Source organism: Haemorhous mexicanus, chromosome Z (genome assembly GCF_027477595.1).
Source record: "Haemorhous mexicanus isolate bHaeMex1 chromosome Z, bHaeMex1.pri, whole genome shotgun sequence".
Classification (NCBI taxonomy): Eukaryota; Metazoa; Chordata; class Aves; order Passeriformes; family Fringillidae; genus Haemorhous; species Haemorhous mexicanus.
The window spans coordinates 72,462,360-72,477,301 of NC_082381.1; the positions used below are offsets into that span (position 1 = coordinate 72,462,360).

The 14,942-nt window shown below is 40.5% G+C and overlaps 2 protein-coding genes across 3 annotated transcripts in view; one reads left to right on the plus strand and one right to left on the minus strand.

Annotated features, from left to right (window-relative positions):
• MTREX (Mtr4 exosome RNA helicase) overlaps nucleotides 1-6,032 on the minus strand; it is a 40,615-nt gene extending 34,583 nt beyond the window's left edge. Inside the window, exons 1-6 of the mRNA XM_059836783.1 lie at nucleotides 5,651-6,032; nucleotides 4,827-4,961; nucleotides 3,662-3,728; nucleotides 1,877-1,939; nucleotides 1,247-1,359; nucleotides 191-365 (exon numbers count right to left, since the gene is read on the minus strand). Of these exons, the coding sequence (XP_059692766.1) occupies nucleotides 191-365; nucleotides 1,247-1,359; nucleotides 1,877-1,939; nucleotides 3,662-3,728; nucleotides 4,827-4,961; nucleotides 5,651-5,766 (669 nt within the window). The 5' untranslated portion in view covers nucleotides 5,767-6,032. The remainder of the gene's footprint in view (nucleotides 1-190; nucleotides 366-1,246; nucleotides 1,360-1,876; nucleotides 1,940-3,661; nucleotides 3,729-4,826; nucleotides 4,962-5,650) is intronic.
• A 103-nt stretch (nucleotides 6,033-6,135) lies between these two features.
• Nucleotides 6,136-14,942, plus strand: part of DHX29 (DExH-box helicase 29) — a 29,099-nt gene continuing 20,292 nt past the window's right edge. The window contains exons 1-9 of one of the 2 annotated variants that reach the window (XM_059873109.1): nucleotides 6,136-6,328; nucleotides 8,757-8,830; nucleotides 9,459-9,572; nucleotides 10,183-10,312; nucleotides 10,689-10,831; nucleotides 11,649-11,774; nucleotides 12,228-12,354; nucleotides 12,624-12,785; nucleotides 14,230-14,395. In XM_059873109.1, coding sequence (XP_059729092.1) covers nucleotides 6,151-6,328; nucleotides 8,757-8,830; nucleotides 9,459-9,572; nucleotides 10,183-10,312; nucleotides 10,689-10,831; nucleotides 11,649-11,774; nucleotides 12,228-12,354; nucleotides 12,624-12,785; nucleotides 14,230-14,395 — 1,220 coding nt within the window. In that variant the 5' untranslated portion in view covers nucleotides 6,136-6,150. Of the gene's footprint in view, nucleotides 6,329-8,756; nucleotides 8,831-9,458; nucleotides 9,573-10,182; nucleotides 10,313-10,688; nucleotides 10,832-11,633; nucleotides 11,775-12,227; nucleotides 12,355-12,623; nucleotides 12,786-14,229; nucleotides 14,396-14,942 lie in introns of those variants that run through there. The other variant, XM_059873110.1, reaches the window with a different exon arrangement.

Genomic DNA, 14,942 nt, shown 5'->3' on the forward strand with positions numbered 1-14,942 from the left:
TTCAAAAGCATAAATTCACAGAGATTTACCTAACTTTTTAAATAATCAAGAGTTCAAACATTCAAATAAGTCATAATGAAATTTAGAACATTTTCAACCTTAATTAGGCCACTTTAGTCTTTTAAAATTAGACCTCCCCAATCAAAAAGGGTAGAAGAAAACACCGATCAAAATTTAATGTCTGTCTTACCTCAGTTGTCATTACCAAACAAGAAGCTGTAGGATTAATGGTGACATCCCCAGTCATCAAACCAACATCCTGAAATTCTTCATACATCTCACGATACTTCTGATTACTCAAAGCTTTAATTGGACTTGTAAATATCACACGCTGCTTTTCCCTCAAAGCCAGGGCAATTGCATACCTGTATTCAAACAATATCCACATTAACCACAGCAATATCCATACTAACAGCTGTCAGGAAGACAGGGTGTAGTACTTTGCTTAAGAACAAAATTAATTGTGCAATTCACAACACCAAGAGAATGATACACAGCATTTGAATCCATGCTCCAATACATCTAGCATTTCCTCTCCAGAATATTAAGTTCAGTGCAACTACATATGCATCTCTGCAGAGTGAAAAATCTTTAAACACCAAGTCAGCTGATTTTTATGAAAACTAGAGTAAATGTTGTTTAATTAAAAAGCTGTAACTGTGTCACAACAAAACTATTATTATCATTTGAACCCATGCTCTAATATATCTCCATGTACATTTCACTATTCATTTCAGGTCTGAATCAAACCCTGACAGAGAAGTTGGTGACTAAATCAAGCCACTGCTTCTAACAAAGCAAAAAAACACAAACAAACAAACAAACCAAAACAAAACAAAACCAACAAAAAAACCCCAAAAAACCACAAAAAAAACCCCCACAAAACAACCACCACCACACCACAGAACAAAGTCCTTACTTCTTCTACCCAGGAGCTAGAAAATGAAGGTATTTTTTCAAGATTTACAGAAATCTGTATTGAAGAAAATTCCATTTCAATCTATGCAGTAACAGCTTGACAGTTTAAAAATAAAAGCTAAGCTTACACACAAATTAAGCCTTTCACTACTCACTAAATGATGGAAGATATAATTTTGATATTAAAGGGCAGCCAATTCAATTCTAAAACTGGTGGACTGAATGTTGTATCAAGAAATTGCAACACAACAGTTACTGATGGTTCAAGAAAGTGACAGAAGGGACATCACACTGTTCTTTTACTACAGCCTTTTAGAAAAGTACTTACTCAGCACAAACAGTTTTACCAGCTGATGTGTGAGCTGACACCAACACAGACTGGTTATTATCTACACAAAGAATAGCCTCTCTCTGGAAGGCATCAAGAATAAATGGATATTCCTAGAAGAAAAAAGAAAAACATTACAGAAATTTAAGACAGACTTACATCTAACTACTTTTCTGACTGATCTAGTGTGCAGATTAGAGGCAGAAATTAAATCCTGCAGACACTTGTAATTTCTGCTGATCTTAATCCACTATTATGCAATGACTTTTATTTAAGTATTTTTACCTCATATCATAACTAAGATCTTTGCTTATGTCTCGTTGTCATAGCAAATGAAAATCATGCCCTGATGACAGAATTTTTGCTCATTTACCAGCTTAGAAAGAGAACTAGAATGCTGACCCTGCCTGATGTTACAGAAAGAATATTCTAACAGCCTATCCACCTCATTCAACCACATAATATTTTCTACTAAATTTTAAATAGAGAAACATCCACTTTATTTATGACAGACCATCTTTTACAGACCTTACTGACAAAGTACATAACTTTTCCCTCTACTCTCACTTACTATGTAAAACATGAACAACAACAACAACAAAAAAAAAGTAAATGGAACCTGCCACATACTTTTGCAGCTTTTCCAGTTCTTGGTTTCAGACCTGTGAATTCTTCATTTGCTGGAAGCGCAACCTATTAAAGATATTTAAAATAAAAACAGTTGTAGATTTCTGTGTCCACAGCAGTGACATTTCTGGCAATGTGAAGTGTAAGAAAACCAATTTGAATTTCTGTTAGCCTGTTTCTATAAGCTCATGTGTCAAGGTTTCATTCCTTCCTCTCAAGAGTTTTTCAATCAATCTTTGCATTCTCCTACCTAAGCAGCGCTGCTTCTCTCACTTCTCTGATATCCCTGCTGTCTTGTGTGAGACATTACTGCTTCACCTGCCTTAAAACACTAGTTTTTTCAGCCAAGACATAATCATGTGTTCTGGCCAGTGGATATTTGAAGCAATTACTGAGCTCACATTGATAATATTCCCTTTACAAATACACTGTATTTATGCTGGTAACATTCCCATTCCTGGCCAATATCTAGTATTTATTCACTTTAAATATGTAAGGTCTCTTCAGTTACTAAGTGATGGCAAACCTTTACCAGACATCTAAAAAAAACCAAAAACAGTACACACAAAAGCTTTAGAACCCTGATCAGCAACTGTATATACAGCTGCCTCATTATGGAAGTCTGATGATAAAGAGCCTTTGAATGTGACCCTAATTAACTTGAGCTAGCTCTGGAAAACAGCACAGAAGATAAAAAGTGCATAACAGTACAAGGAAGTTAAAATTTACATACTTGATTCTCACACATACTCTTTATTACAGTCATATATGGATGTAGGATTATTCAAGAAAACATTAATGTAAGAAAGCATTAATAGTGTGTAGTTTTCATACTTGAATGTGTATTTATGTTCATCAACACAATTTGAAAATTGATAGTTTTTACTACTTTACACATTAAAAAAAGTAATTTTCCATTTTTACCAACATTTATTTTTCAACAGTAATGAGCTTTAGAAGAAAGACTTTCATTCTTGAACCAGAATAGCAGAATACTTCAATGCACTGATCACACTACAAAGAGAAACCTGTTTTACCAACCCGTAGGTTTTTCTCCTCAAATGTTCTTGGTACCTTACAAATACAGAAACTATCAACATCACCATCAATTCTTTCACAATCAGTCATTTTATTCTAAGTATGAGCGAAACTCCTTCTGGTAAGATATCCTACTAATTTTTCAGGTGCATTTTGAGCATGCTCAGTGTCAGATACAGACTTCAAATTCTTCACACTCTTAAATATAGTATGAAATACTTTATCTGCTGGAGTGCAGGAAAGCCTTGCAGAGGGATCAGGACAGACTGCATCAATGAGCAAAGACCAGTGGTGTGAAATTCAGCAAGATCAAGTCCCAGGTCCTGCCCTTGGGCCACAACAACTCAAAGATGCACTGCAGGCATCCCCAGGTGGGGGGGCAGATTTTCCTCAAGTAACAAGCAGAAGGAGAATATGAAATGACCTTAAACTGTGAATTGGGAGACCAGACATTAGAAAAGAGCTGTCAAGCATTGGACCAGGCTGTCCAGGAAAGTGGTTATCATCACTAAAGCCACTTAAGAGATGTATAAATGTGGCACTTGGGGACAAGGTTTAGGGCAGAACTTGGCAGTGCTGACTTAATGGTTGGAATCAATGATCTCAAAGGCCTTTTCCAACCCAAAAAATTCTGTGATTCTGTGATATAGTAACTGCATGAAGAATAAAGAATACTTTTATACCAGCAATGATACACACAATTAGGTGTAACAAGTCTATATTTTTCATGTGCTTTTTCACTGCACTCACCTCATGTGTACAGCCTTCAACAGTTTCCACAGACTGCACCTTTACTTGAGGCATCAGATCTGTCAGACTAAAAAGATACGAGTTAGGATTGCCAAGAAGTATTAAAAAATCCTGTTTTTTATAAAAATGAACATGTTGAATTTCACATCTGCTTTAACTGCAACACTAAAAAAAAAATGATGTGCAGTCTTGGCATGGACAGACTGCAGAAGTTACTACCAGGACTATTACCTCAAAGTTAAAATTTTGCTACCACATAAATCTACTCTAGCTATTGACTCAAAAATTGCATCACAAAATAGCACCTGGGTCACATTTACTCACATAAAGTTTTATGATTAAATGACAACTTTTTTCAAATGAAACAAACTCAAGACCTGTACTCGTGCTACTAATCAACACAGACTAAGAGCAGCTTAAAGCATCGCAAGCACCTGCCTGAGGACAAGGCCCCTCTTTTCTTTACCAGTTCCTTCTCTCATGGCCACGAGAAGGGACTGGAGTCGCCGTCCATGAAACTGTTTATTTCTGATGTATACATTCTACTGATACCACTAACACAGAAAATTACTTAAAATGTTGACTCTGGTTCTGTTTTGCTTCTATGCACTATTTCTTTACAGTTTTTGAGAAGTGTTCTCATGAACTTCTCACAGAAATCTGACACTGAACTTCACAAAAGTTATATAAAAGATCGAATGATAATCCAGTTACCACCTTACAAGCCTCAAAAATCTTGTCTGTCTTACTGCCATATTTATTTTTCCTGTATCCCAAGCCAACTATGTCTTTCAACGTCATGGTACACAGCAAGGCTGCCTCTTCCCATGTGCTTCCAGCTCATCTCCTGCTCTGTGTGAAATCAACACAATGACCTGACCACGAGTCACTAACTCAAATGAGTAACTACAAATTCCTGAACATTTTCTACTGCAAAGGCCTACAAGTGTGCAGTATTATTTTAAATATACCCAGCTTTCATCATTGTTGAGGCTGCACTGGCAGCACTTTCTCACTTAAACAGGTAACGGAAAATCAAACTTGCACAAATTCATCTTTACAGGAAAACACTGCAAAATTCCTTTATATCAACTGTTCCCAGCTGGCACATGTCTAGTCAAGGCAGCTTGCTAGGACTACCTTACAGATTAAGCTGAGCACTTACTTAACATCTTCTGATAAAACATCTTCCAATTTCATTTTTTTTCCCAGAATGACATTTTCAGTACTATCAATCTCAGCTTCCCTTTTTGGCTTGACTATTGCTGCTGGTACTGAAGGTTTTTCTTCCAATCTTTTTCTGAAAAATAAACACACAAGAATTTTAAAATTTGCCTCCTTCATTTATGTATTTTCAAGAAAAAAAACTCTAAGAGCAACTGTGATCCCACTGCTCTGGGGGAACAACCCAGGTATTATGACCCACAAAAATAGCTGTGGGATTTCAAACTTGTTCCCAGATAAGCTGGCCACCAGGTCCCCACACTCCCCAGCTGCCCACAGAGCCAGAGCTGGCTAAAGCTTTAGAGCCAGGGATCCTGGGAAAATGGGTCACAGAATTACAGGTTGGAAGAGACCACAGCGGTTCATCTGGTCCAAACTCCCTGCTCAAGCAGGACCGTCCTAGAGCACGTGGCACAGGAGCGGATCCAGATGGGACTTAAATACGTCCAGTGAGAGAAAGTCCACAAACTCGGAACAATCTGCTCCAGTCGCCCACGCACTTAAGAAGTTCCTCCTCACGTTCGGGTAAAACTTCCTGTATCAGTTTCGGTCTGATACCTCCTGTCCAATTGCTCGACACCACCAAGAACAGCATGGCTGTATCCTCCTAGTAACCTGCCTTCAGACACTGACACGCGCTCCCGAAGTCCCGAGGGGCTCAGCAGCTCAAACACGCCGGAAGAAGCTGGGCCCAGCGTTACAGCCCTCACCCCGCCGCCACAGCACCCCCGGTACTGCTGCCCCAGCCCGGCTCTGCGCCCTTACCCCGGCCTCCTGGCACCCTCGGCGGGGCCCGTTTTGCTCTTCTTGGCGCCAGAAGCAGCGGCGGCCGCGTCCTCCTCAAACACGCTGAAGAGCTCATCCCCAAAGGCCTCTGCCATCTTAGCCGCCGCGCTCCCACAATACCACGCGCAAGGCTGCACTCTTCGCGCGAGAGGGGCGCTTCAGATCCCGCCCCCCGAGGGGCAACGGGGGCTCCTGCTGGCCTTGGCACCGGTAGCGGCCCGCACAGCCCGTGCTCGATGGCGATCTCGATTTCCGTCCGCGTCTGGGTCTCGGTCCCGATGCCGAACTCCCCCGTAGCGCCTCCTTGCTGCACACGTGGCCCTTCTCCCCGGAAAGTGATCTGCGAAAAGCCGACGCAGGCCGCGCGGCCCGCGCGCGTGCGCTGGGGGCGCTGGCCAATGGGAGGCAGCGGCGGGGGCGGCGGCTGCGCTCCGAGCGCGGTGCCCGGATGTGCGCGCGCGCAGAGCTGGGGAGGCGCCATGGGCGGCCGCAACAAGAAGCAGCGCGCGGGCAGCGCGGCTCATGCGGCCGCTGCCGCCACCGCCCGCGCCCGCGCCGCGCAAGCCGGGGTGGCCGTGGCCGCGGCCGCGGAGACGGGCTGCCGGACCGCCCCGCCGCGACCAGCACCCGCCTCCAAGGAGCCGCGTGTCAAACAAGGTACCGCGGCCCGCGTAGACCCGGGAGCGGCCGTGCCCTGCTGTGCCGTGGCGGAGTAGGACGCGCTGTGCGCGTCCATGGCTGAGGGTACCATGGCTGGAGGGGCAGTGCCTTCAGGGAGCCCCTGAGGGTGCGGCTGCGGCTGCCGCGAACCTCGGCCTTACGAGGAGAGGCCGGCCATTGGGGCTCGTGTTTCCCAGCGTCGGGAGAGGCAGCTGGAATTGCTCCGCTCCTAATGTGGTTGGGCCTGGCTACGGCCCGCCTTTGACCCAGTCTAGCTAGTCAGAGCAGGGGACTCCTCCCCGTCTAGTCGGCCCTAATGAGGCCACGTCTGGTGTTCTGTGTCAAGTTGTGGGCTTCTCCGTACAAGAAAGACGATGAGCAACTGCATAGCGTCCAGTGCAGGGTCAACAAAGATGAGGCGGCTCCTTATGAGGAGAGACTGAGGGAGCTGGGCCAATGCAGAGAAGACTGAGAGGGACCCACATAAATGTATACAAATATTTCAAAGATACGTGCCAAGAGGATGGTGCCAGACTCTCTTCAGTAGTGCCTGGAATGAACAGCAGTAGGCACAAACTGTAACACAACAAGTTTCACCTCAACAGGAGGAAGAACTATACACTGAGGGTGACAGGGCACTGGACCAGGCTGCCAGGGAGGTCACAGAGTCTTCCTCTCTGGAGACATGCAGAACTCACCTGGATTCATTCTTGTGTCCCCTGCTCTAGATGATCCTGCCGTACCGGGTTGGATGATCTCTAAGGTCCATTCCAACTGCAGCTATTTTGTGATTCTGCTGTCAGGGGTGTCCCTGAGTAGATAAGTCTTGGTGGCATCAATGTGCTGAGTTTAATTACAGAAGGTCTTGTTACTAGATTATCAGCAGTTCCTGTGAGGGAAGTGTTTGGAGGCACTTTCCCAGAGCTTATGGTGTATTTGTATTGTAAATTATCAATATTATGTGGATTTGAGATTATTTTGGGTGTTTTTTTTCTGTCTTGAAAGACCTGTTACAGGGCTGGAGGCACTTCTTTGGTGTTAGATAGGATGATGGATGGCTGTTCTGAGTGCAGTCTGAATAACCATTATTCTGAACACTCTGAGTTGCCGATTTTCAATAAGCCAGCTTTGCCAGAAGTAGCTCAGATACCGTATAACATTAGAACTGCTTGTGTTGCAGACATGAGCAAATCATGCAATAGCCAGGGCATCTAAGTTTCCCACTAGTTAAGTCTTGTAATCTGGTAATATAAGCCTCCTGAACCTGTTCATGCGTTCTACTTTTACAAGTGTGGGCTCTGTGTATTTCTTGTGTCCTCCATTCCTCCAATAACCATGGTGCTCAGTCCTCTTCAGGAAATAAACTGCTTCTCTCTCAGGTTGTATACTGTGGTAAAAAATCAGTCAGTGTAAGTGAAAACTATTTTGGTATATTTTAAGGAGCCCATTGGTAAGTGCCAGTGAATAGATCCTGAGTGCTGACAGCTGTTTGTATCTCCTGATCAGAGGGCACTGTACTTTTTCTGAAGTGCAGTTACCAAAACCTGTTCTGATCTCAAAGCAGACCCTTCCAGAGCTGTTCTGCAGGCAGGCCAGCCGGGATGAGCTGCCCAGCCCACCTCTTGGGAGAGATAGCTGTGCCTCCTGGATCTGCATGCAGCTGCACAGAGTGGTGGAAGCTGTGGCCTTGCTCAGTTCCCTTCTACCTGTGCAGTACCAGACGCAGTATACATGCTCTGAAAGTGATGGAATTCTACAGCAAGCTGTGTGTTGTCATTCTAATGACAATAAATAGTTTTGTGAATTATGGTTTGGTGTTTTTAATACCTGTTAAAAGAAAGGTATTTAAGAATGACCAGAGCAGACCAAAGGCTTCTGTAAGCCAGTGCTCTCTCCTAGGTAGGGAACAAAAGCAAATAACCTGGGTAAGGACAAATCAGACATGTAGGGGTCTCTCTGAAGCATATGTAATTTTTTTTCAATGCTCTCCCGTATCAATTGATTTCTTCATTGCAAAGCTGTTCTCTCTGCCTGTGGACATCAGTAAATCTCTACTGTCCATGGCTTTAGTGGCAAAGGGTTGTGTTACATAGCTATGCACTTTGTAATAAAAAATCCTCCACAGCCTTGCTTGTTTTGATACTGCCATTTACTTTGTTTTGAAATTACCATTTACTTCCCTATTTGGCAATCCTCTTTCAGTGGTCAGAGAGTGAGCAGTCAATCCCATTTCCTCACATTATACCCTTTGAATTTTATATTTTGTCATAGCCCCCTTCACATTATTGTTGTTAAGTACCTGCAGGTTTCTGGCAAGTTAGTGTAATAGTTTGCACTAATCTGTGTTATGTTAGGTCTGCTTTAGCTGTGTTAAACCATGTTCTCTGGGGGTTTTGTGTAATTAATGGTTATTTGCAATTTGCAGGTCCAAAAACTTACAGTTTTGGTTCAACAACAGATTCCAATGCCTCTGCAAATCTAGATAAATCTGTTCTTAAGGCAAGTATCTTCTTTACATAAAACAACTTTGATTTTCATAGTACTGGTTTAGCTGAGTAAATATTTCTTCAGATCTTTTTCAGTATTAGGTTGTGCATGTAAACTGCATTAATATATGAGACAATTGGCCAATGAGAGTTTGATTTTGTTTAGGGTTTTGAGTGTCCTTTAAATGATAAGGATAAATTACCACAGTAGGATAATGTCTTTTTTTTTTTTTTTTTTTTTTAATTACAGATAATACTTTGCATGCAAGACTATTTTAGGAGCTAGGTCTGGGCTTCTGCTGTGCATATGGATCTTTCTTCCTGTCAGAGAAAGGATATACAGCAAACTAAGTAGCAGCTAAAGATAGATTAATGTTTTCGAAAAGTTTCACATATTAGAATTATTATACTAAATTTGTTTTTAAAGGTGTTTTGGAAGGAAGATACCACAGATTGCATCTTGATGTTCCAATTACTTTATGTGAGCAAAGGAGTTTAGGCCATTTACAGAAAGCTTGAAATATTTCAATTTGAATGGCAGAGGGATTTCTGCGTTGTTACGTCCTTAGTCATGAAGTGCATTGACATGTCATAAAAACTTCCAAAGTTTACCTTGTATCAACTCATTTTTTTCTTTGCAGGTAATGATAAATGGTAGTTTGGAGAAAAGGATTATCGATGTGATTAATAACCATAAAAACCAAAATGAGGACAAAGGAATGATTTCCAAGAGACTAACTGCAAAGAAGCTACAGGTACAGTTCAAAATCTTATTTTTCATTATTAATTTAGAATAGTTTATCTTTTGTAATTTTACAGGTACAGTTCAAAATCTTATTTTTCATTATTGATTTAGAATAGTTTATCTTTTGTAATTTTTATAAAGTGTCATATTGCACTTGTGTGTATTACATAATTGTGTGTGGCACAAGCCAATACAGCATGCTTTTCAGTAGTTATATTAGTGATTAGTCACTGAAATCAAGACGTTTAAGAAAGGCACATCTTTATGGATTCAGAAACTAAAATCAAGAGCTTTCAGACAAAATAAAGGAATAATACTTAATCTGAATGATTTAGGTTTCCTACATTTCTTACTCTATATACCTGGAAAATTGGAGGTATGTCTTTATTTAGCTAGAAAACACATTGTGTAGAGAGAGGCAGGAATATAGATTTATTGATACCTATATGTGCATATTTAAAAAAAATATATAAATTCTGCAAAACAGTTTTCTGTTACATTAATGCACGATGTTTATTTCCCTTTAATGCTGGCTTTCTGATATGAGGGAAATAGAACTTTAGAAGTCTATATTAGATTGCTAGATTAAATCCTAATCTTTTTAGCTTTTTTATTTATAGGATGTATACATGGCTTTACAAAGATTCTCTTTTAAGACTGAGCACATCGAAGAAGCAATGAAAAATACGCTTTTGTATGGGGGTGATCTCCACTCTGCCCTTGATTGGCTTTGTTTAAACCTTCCCAATGGTGAGTATGATTACTGAAAATAGTTTTTGACAGAAGAGAAATAGGACCTGCTAAGCACTAGCATTATTACTTTACAATAGTAATTAAATACAATGTTCCTCTAAGGCTAGTAGTTGCAACAGTGTTCTTCTCCTAGATGTACAGCTGACTGATTCTGGTGTATTCTAGTGCATGAAGTCTTGTGGTCTTCCTGTTCCTGCACTTGGAGTTCTGTGGATGTCTAGCGAGCAAATATACTATTTGATATACATGGTGAAGCCTAACTTTTATTTCAGTTTGTGTCCTTCTAGTTGGTTCCCAACACAGTTTAAAGTATTTTCCTGTAATTATTATTGATATTTTCTGTGACATGTTTTTTTCTTTATTTGTTTTGAAGATGCCTTGCCTGAAGGTTTTAGCCAGCAATTTGAAGAACAGCAGCAGAAACCTAGAGCAAAATTTTGTTCTGCTGTGTCACGATGTGGAATGCCGCCTCACTTAGAAGATAACAAAAAGAAGGAAAATGGCCCTGGAACTAAGGTAATCTGAAAACCTAAACAGTAGTTACTTGTGGTATGGGGGAAGAGACAACAAAGCTTTCTAAAATACAGGAGGTGCATTGATTTCCAGCACTGATGTAGAAAGCTTATGAAAATGTTGTGTGATTAATAGTTGTCACCTGCAGTTTAATTTTAGTGGAATGGTAATTTAAAGGTATTTTTCCTATGAAGTATAGAAGGTTCTTCATAGTTTGTTTTTGTGGTAAAGCACAGGGAATCTCATGAGATTTGAGATTAGGTATTAGGAAGCAAGTCTTTTCTGTGAGGGTGATGAGACACTGGAACAGGTTGCCCTGAGAAGCTGCTGATGCCCCATTCCTGGCAGTGTTCAAGGCCAGGTTGGATGGGGCTCTGAGCAACCTGGCCTAGTAAAAGGTGCACTAGCCTTTAGCAGGGGGGTTGGAACTTGATGATTTCTAAGGTGCCTCCCAACGTAAGCCATTCTGTGATTCTGTATCTTAATTTCCTATAATGTGTTTATTCTGTTTACGTATATGTGGCACTCTCTTAGTAGTGTCAGTGTTTTGATTTTTGTGGGTATTTAATCTTAAACCAGAAAACAAAAAGATGCCCTGGAAATTATTTCATTTCTTATAGTAATAATAGTTATTCTAGTGTTAAGATCTGTTTGGGTGTATAGTGGGATATTCACCCTGGTTGGGAAAGCTTTTTTTCATTGTCATATATATATATATATATATAATGTATAAAACTTTAATAGTAGTTCCTAGGTACTGGCAGAGGAAAGCATTGCTTTCACATACATTATCATTACTTTTAAGTTATATTGCTCTTAGGAAACAAATGTGAGGAAAGAGAAAGAATTGACTATGAAGGAATGGATTTTGCAATATGCTGAGCAACAGAGTGATGAAGAGAAGGATGAATCTGTGAAAGAGACAGATGAAGAAAAATTTGACCCAGTAAGACAGAATAATGTTTCATGGGAATCTTTCTGAAAACTGATATGTCTGGTACATCTGCATGTGGTGGAGCTGTTTGTTACAAATTTGTGTTTTACAAATTGGGAATTGAAAACTTTTTTTTATGTTACCAGTAATGTATCAAGGTACTGAAGGAAAACCTGTTGGAGCTTCTTCTTTTCTAAGTTGTTTTTCCTTTCCCTTATTATTTGTACTGTATTGGAAATGTTGAATGTCATATGTGGGAAAGAAAAAATTTAAAATACATTTCCATGAGATTGAGTGAGTTACTATCAAATTCTGTGAGGTTTTGACAGTTAATTAAATAAAAATTTGTTGCTCTATTGCATAAGCTTGGTAAAAGGGTAAAAAACCTGCACTTTATCATGAAGATCATTGAAAGTGACCTGCATACCATATTAAACTTGTAATTAATAATTCTGTTTGAAATAGAATGAGAGGTATATACATCTGTCTGCCAAGCTTTCAGAAGCAAAAGAACAAGCAAGCATTTCCAAGCAAGACAAAGACAAGCAAGGCCAGAAGGGAGCACAAGAAAAAATAAGAAGAATTCAGCAAGGTAGAGCTATGCAAGTTACCTGTGTTTAATTTTTCTGGTCTGCGTGTTTGTTAGGCAATAAAATCTCGGAGTCAGGTTGAATTTAAGATAATTTCATTATCTTTTATGCCACTCTGTGAAATGAAGGCTTTTCTGAATCTGTTCTTTCTCGATCTGCTTCTAAAGAGTCAGTAAAATTTCACTATTTCTGGTTTTGGGTACTCAGTAAGAATTAATACAGTTGTTTCTTAAGCAGTTTATGGGTATATGTTATATTTTCTCTCTGACAGAAATGGCAGCACTTGAGGAACATCCAGTATTTAATCCAGCTATAAAGATTTCAAACCAACAGCAAAATGAAAAGAAGAAATCTCCCTCATCTCAACCTCAAGAAACCACTTTGAACTTGAGTTTGCTTGAAAAACCTGATGGTGCTGCAAAGGAAGACAAAGGTGAGTTGGAAGTAGTTCAGAATAGGCTTGAATCATGCCACAATTTTCCAGAATTAGTTCTTGTTTTGCTAGGTTTGTAGTACTGAGTGGACAAGCTCTGATTGTGGGAAAGGAAGGTGGACTATTACAGAACCAATTAGCTTGGAAAAGACCTCTGAGATTGAGTCCAGCCTGTGACCAAAAACTACCATGTCCACTAGACCATGGCACTGGGTGCAAAGTTCAGTTGTTCCTTAAATGCCTCCAGGGATGTGACTCCACCACCTCCTTGGGCAGCCCAGTCCAATGCTTGACAACCCTTTCCGTGAATAAATCCCTCCTAACGTCCAGCCTGAACTTCCCCTGATGCAGATTGAGGCAGTGGTTTCCTGGGAGAAGAGGCTAACCCCCACGTGGGCACAACCTCCTTTCAGTCAGTGGTAGAGAGTGATGGAGTCACCCCTGTACCTCTTTTTCTCCAGGATAAACACTCCCAGCTCCCTCAGCTGTTTATCACAGGACTTGTGCTCCAGACCCTCCCCCTGCCCCAACTCCTTCTCTGGACTCTCTCCAGCTCCTCGGTGCCTTTCTTGCAGGGAGGGCCCAGAGCTGGGCACAGCACTCGAGCTGTGCCCTCAGCAGTGCCCAGTACAGGGGGACAATCCCTGCCCTGGCCCTGCTGGCCACAGGACGGCTGATCCAGGCCAGGATGCCATTGGCCTTCTTGGCCCCCTGGGCATCACCCTGGCTCATGTTCAGCTGCTGTCACCAGCACCCCCAGCTCCTTTCCAGCCACTCTGCCCCAGCCTGTGGCACTGCCTGGGGCTGTTGTGACCCAAGGGCAGGACCTGGCACTGGGCCTTGTTGAGCCTCACTCCATTGGCCTCAGCCCATGGATGCAGCCTGTCCAGATCCCTCTGCAGAGCCTTCCTGTCCTCCAGCAGATCATCACTCCCTCCCAAACTGATATGTCATCTGCATACAGCAGTCATCTGCTTGCAGTCTGTCTCACTGACCAAGCTGACTTTAAAGGATCTGTACTTGTTTTAGCAGATTACATTGAAAGCTATTTTATTCGTGCTGTCGTGTCTTAAAAATTGGATTTCTTTTTTTTTTCAGTTGTAGGGCTAGTTGCTGTTTCAGTCTTACTCTCACCTTTTTAAACTATTTTCATTGTAAATCTTCAAACTGTTAAAATATTTTCTAATAACCAAACTTTAATGAAACTTCTAAAATTACTGGATGATAAAAGATAGCAAAATACTGTAGTTAATTTTCTGCCAGATACTTCTGTAGGAAAAGCAGAAGTTTCTATGATGTAGCATCAATACCTGTATTTCTGCAAAACACTTCAGAAAATTGTAGTAATCTAGTAAAATATATGTGAATAAAAGGTAAAAAATACTTCAAAGGATTGTAAAATAGATTTTAGGAGGATTTAGAAAGTATTTTTCTGCTCTTACAGTGAAAAAGAGGGATCCACTAGATATAAGAAATTTTGATTATAGTGCTCGAAGCTGGACTGGTAAATCTCCAAAACAGTTTTTGATTGACTGGTGCAGAAAGAATTTTCCAAAGAGCCCAAATCCTTCTTTCGAAAAAATTCCCGTTGGAAAATATTGGAAATGTAGGTATGTATTTCCTGTAATCTTTACATTTGCCTTTTGGTTCATTTGAAAATAAAAATTCTCATCAATTCTCTTGTTGATAAAGATTTATATCAATGTAGTGTGTTTAACCCAAACTCTTTGTTAGTCCATCAGGGAGGTATTTTACTCTGGATAACTCTGCAAAAGTGATGCTTAGCCTAGACAAAATCACAAAAAACCCTTATCCCTTCTTTATGGGTTCATTCACTAGAATCTTTTTTTTTTTATATATTTTATTTATTGCTGAATGAAAGATTAGTCTGATGCACCCCCATGAAATAGATTTGAACAACTTATGTTTCGTATTCTTATTCAAAGTAACATATTAAATCAGAGTTTCAGGTTTATGAATACCAAAACCCTTCTGAAAATTGTTTAAAATAAAGTGGAAGTTTAAATTTGTGTCAAAGCATAAATTCCTGGGCAAAACAGTGGAGTATCTTACTTTTAAAATTATTGTAGAAATCAATAAGTCTAAAATATAGATTTGTAGAGTAGAATATTACCATGTATGAATAAAGCAGACACA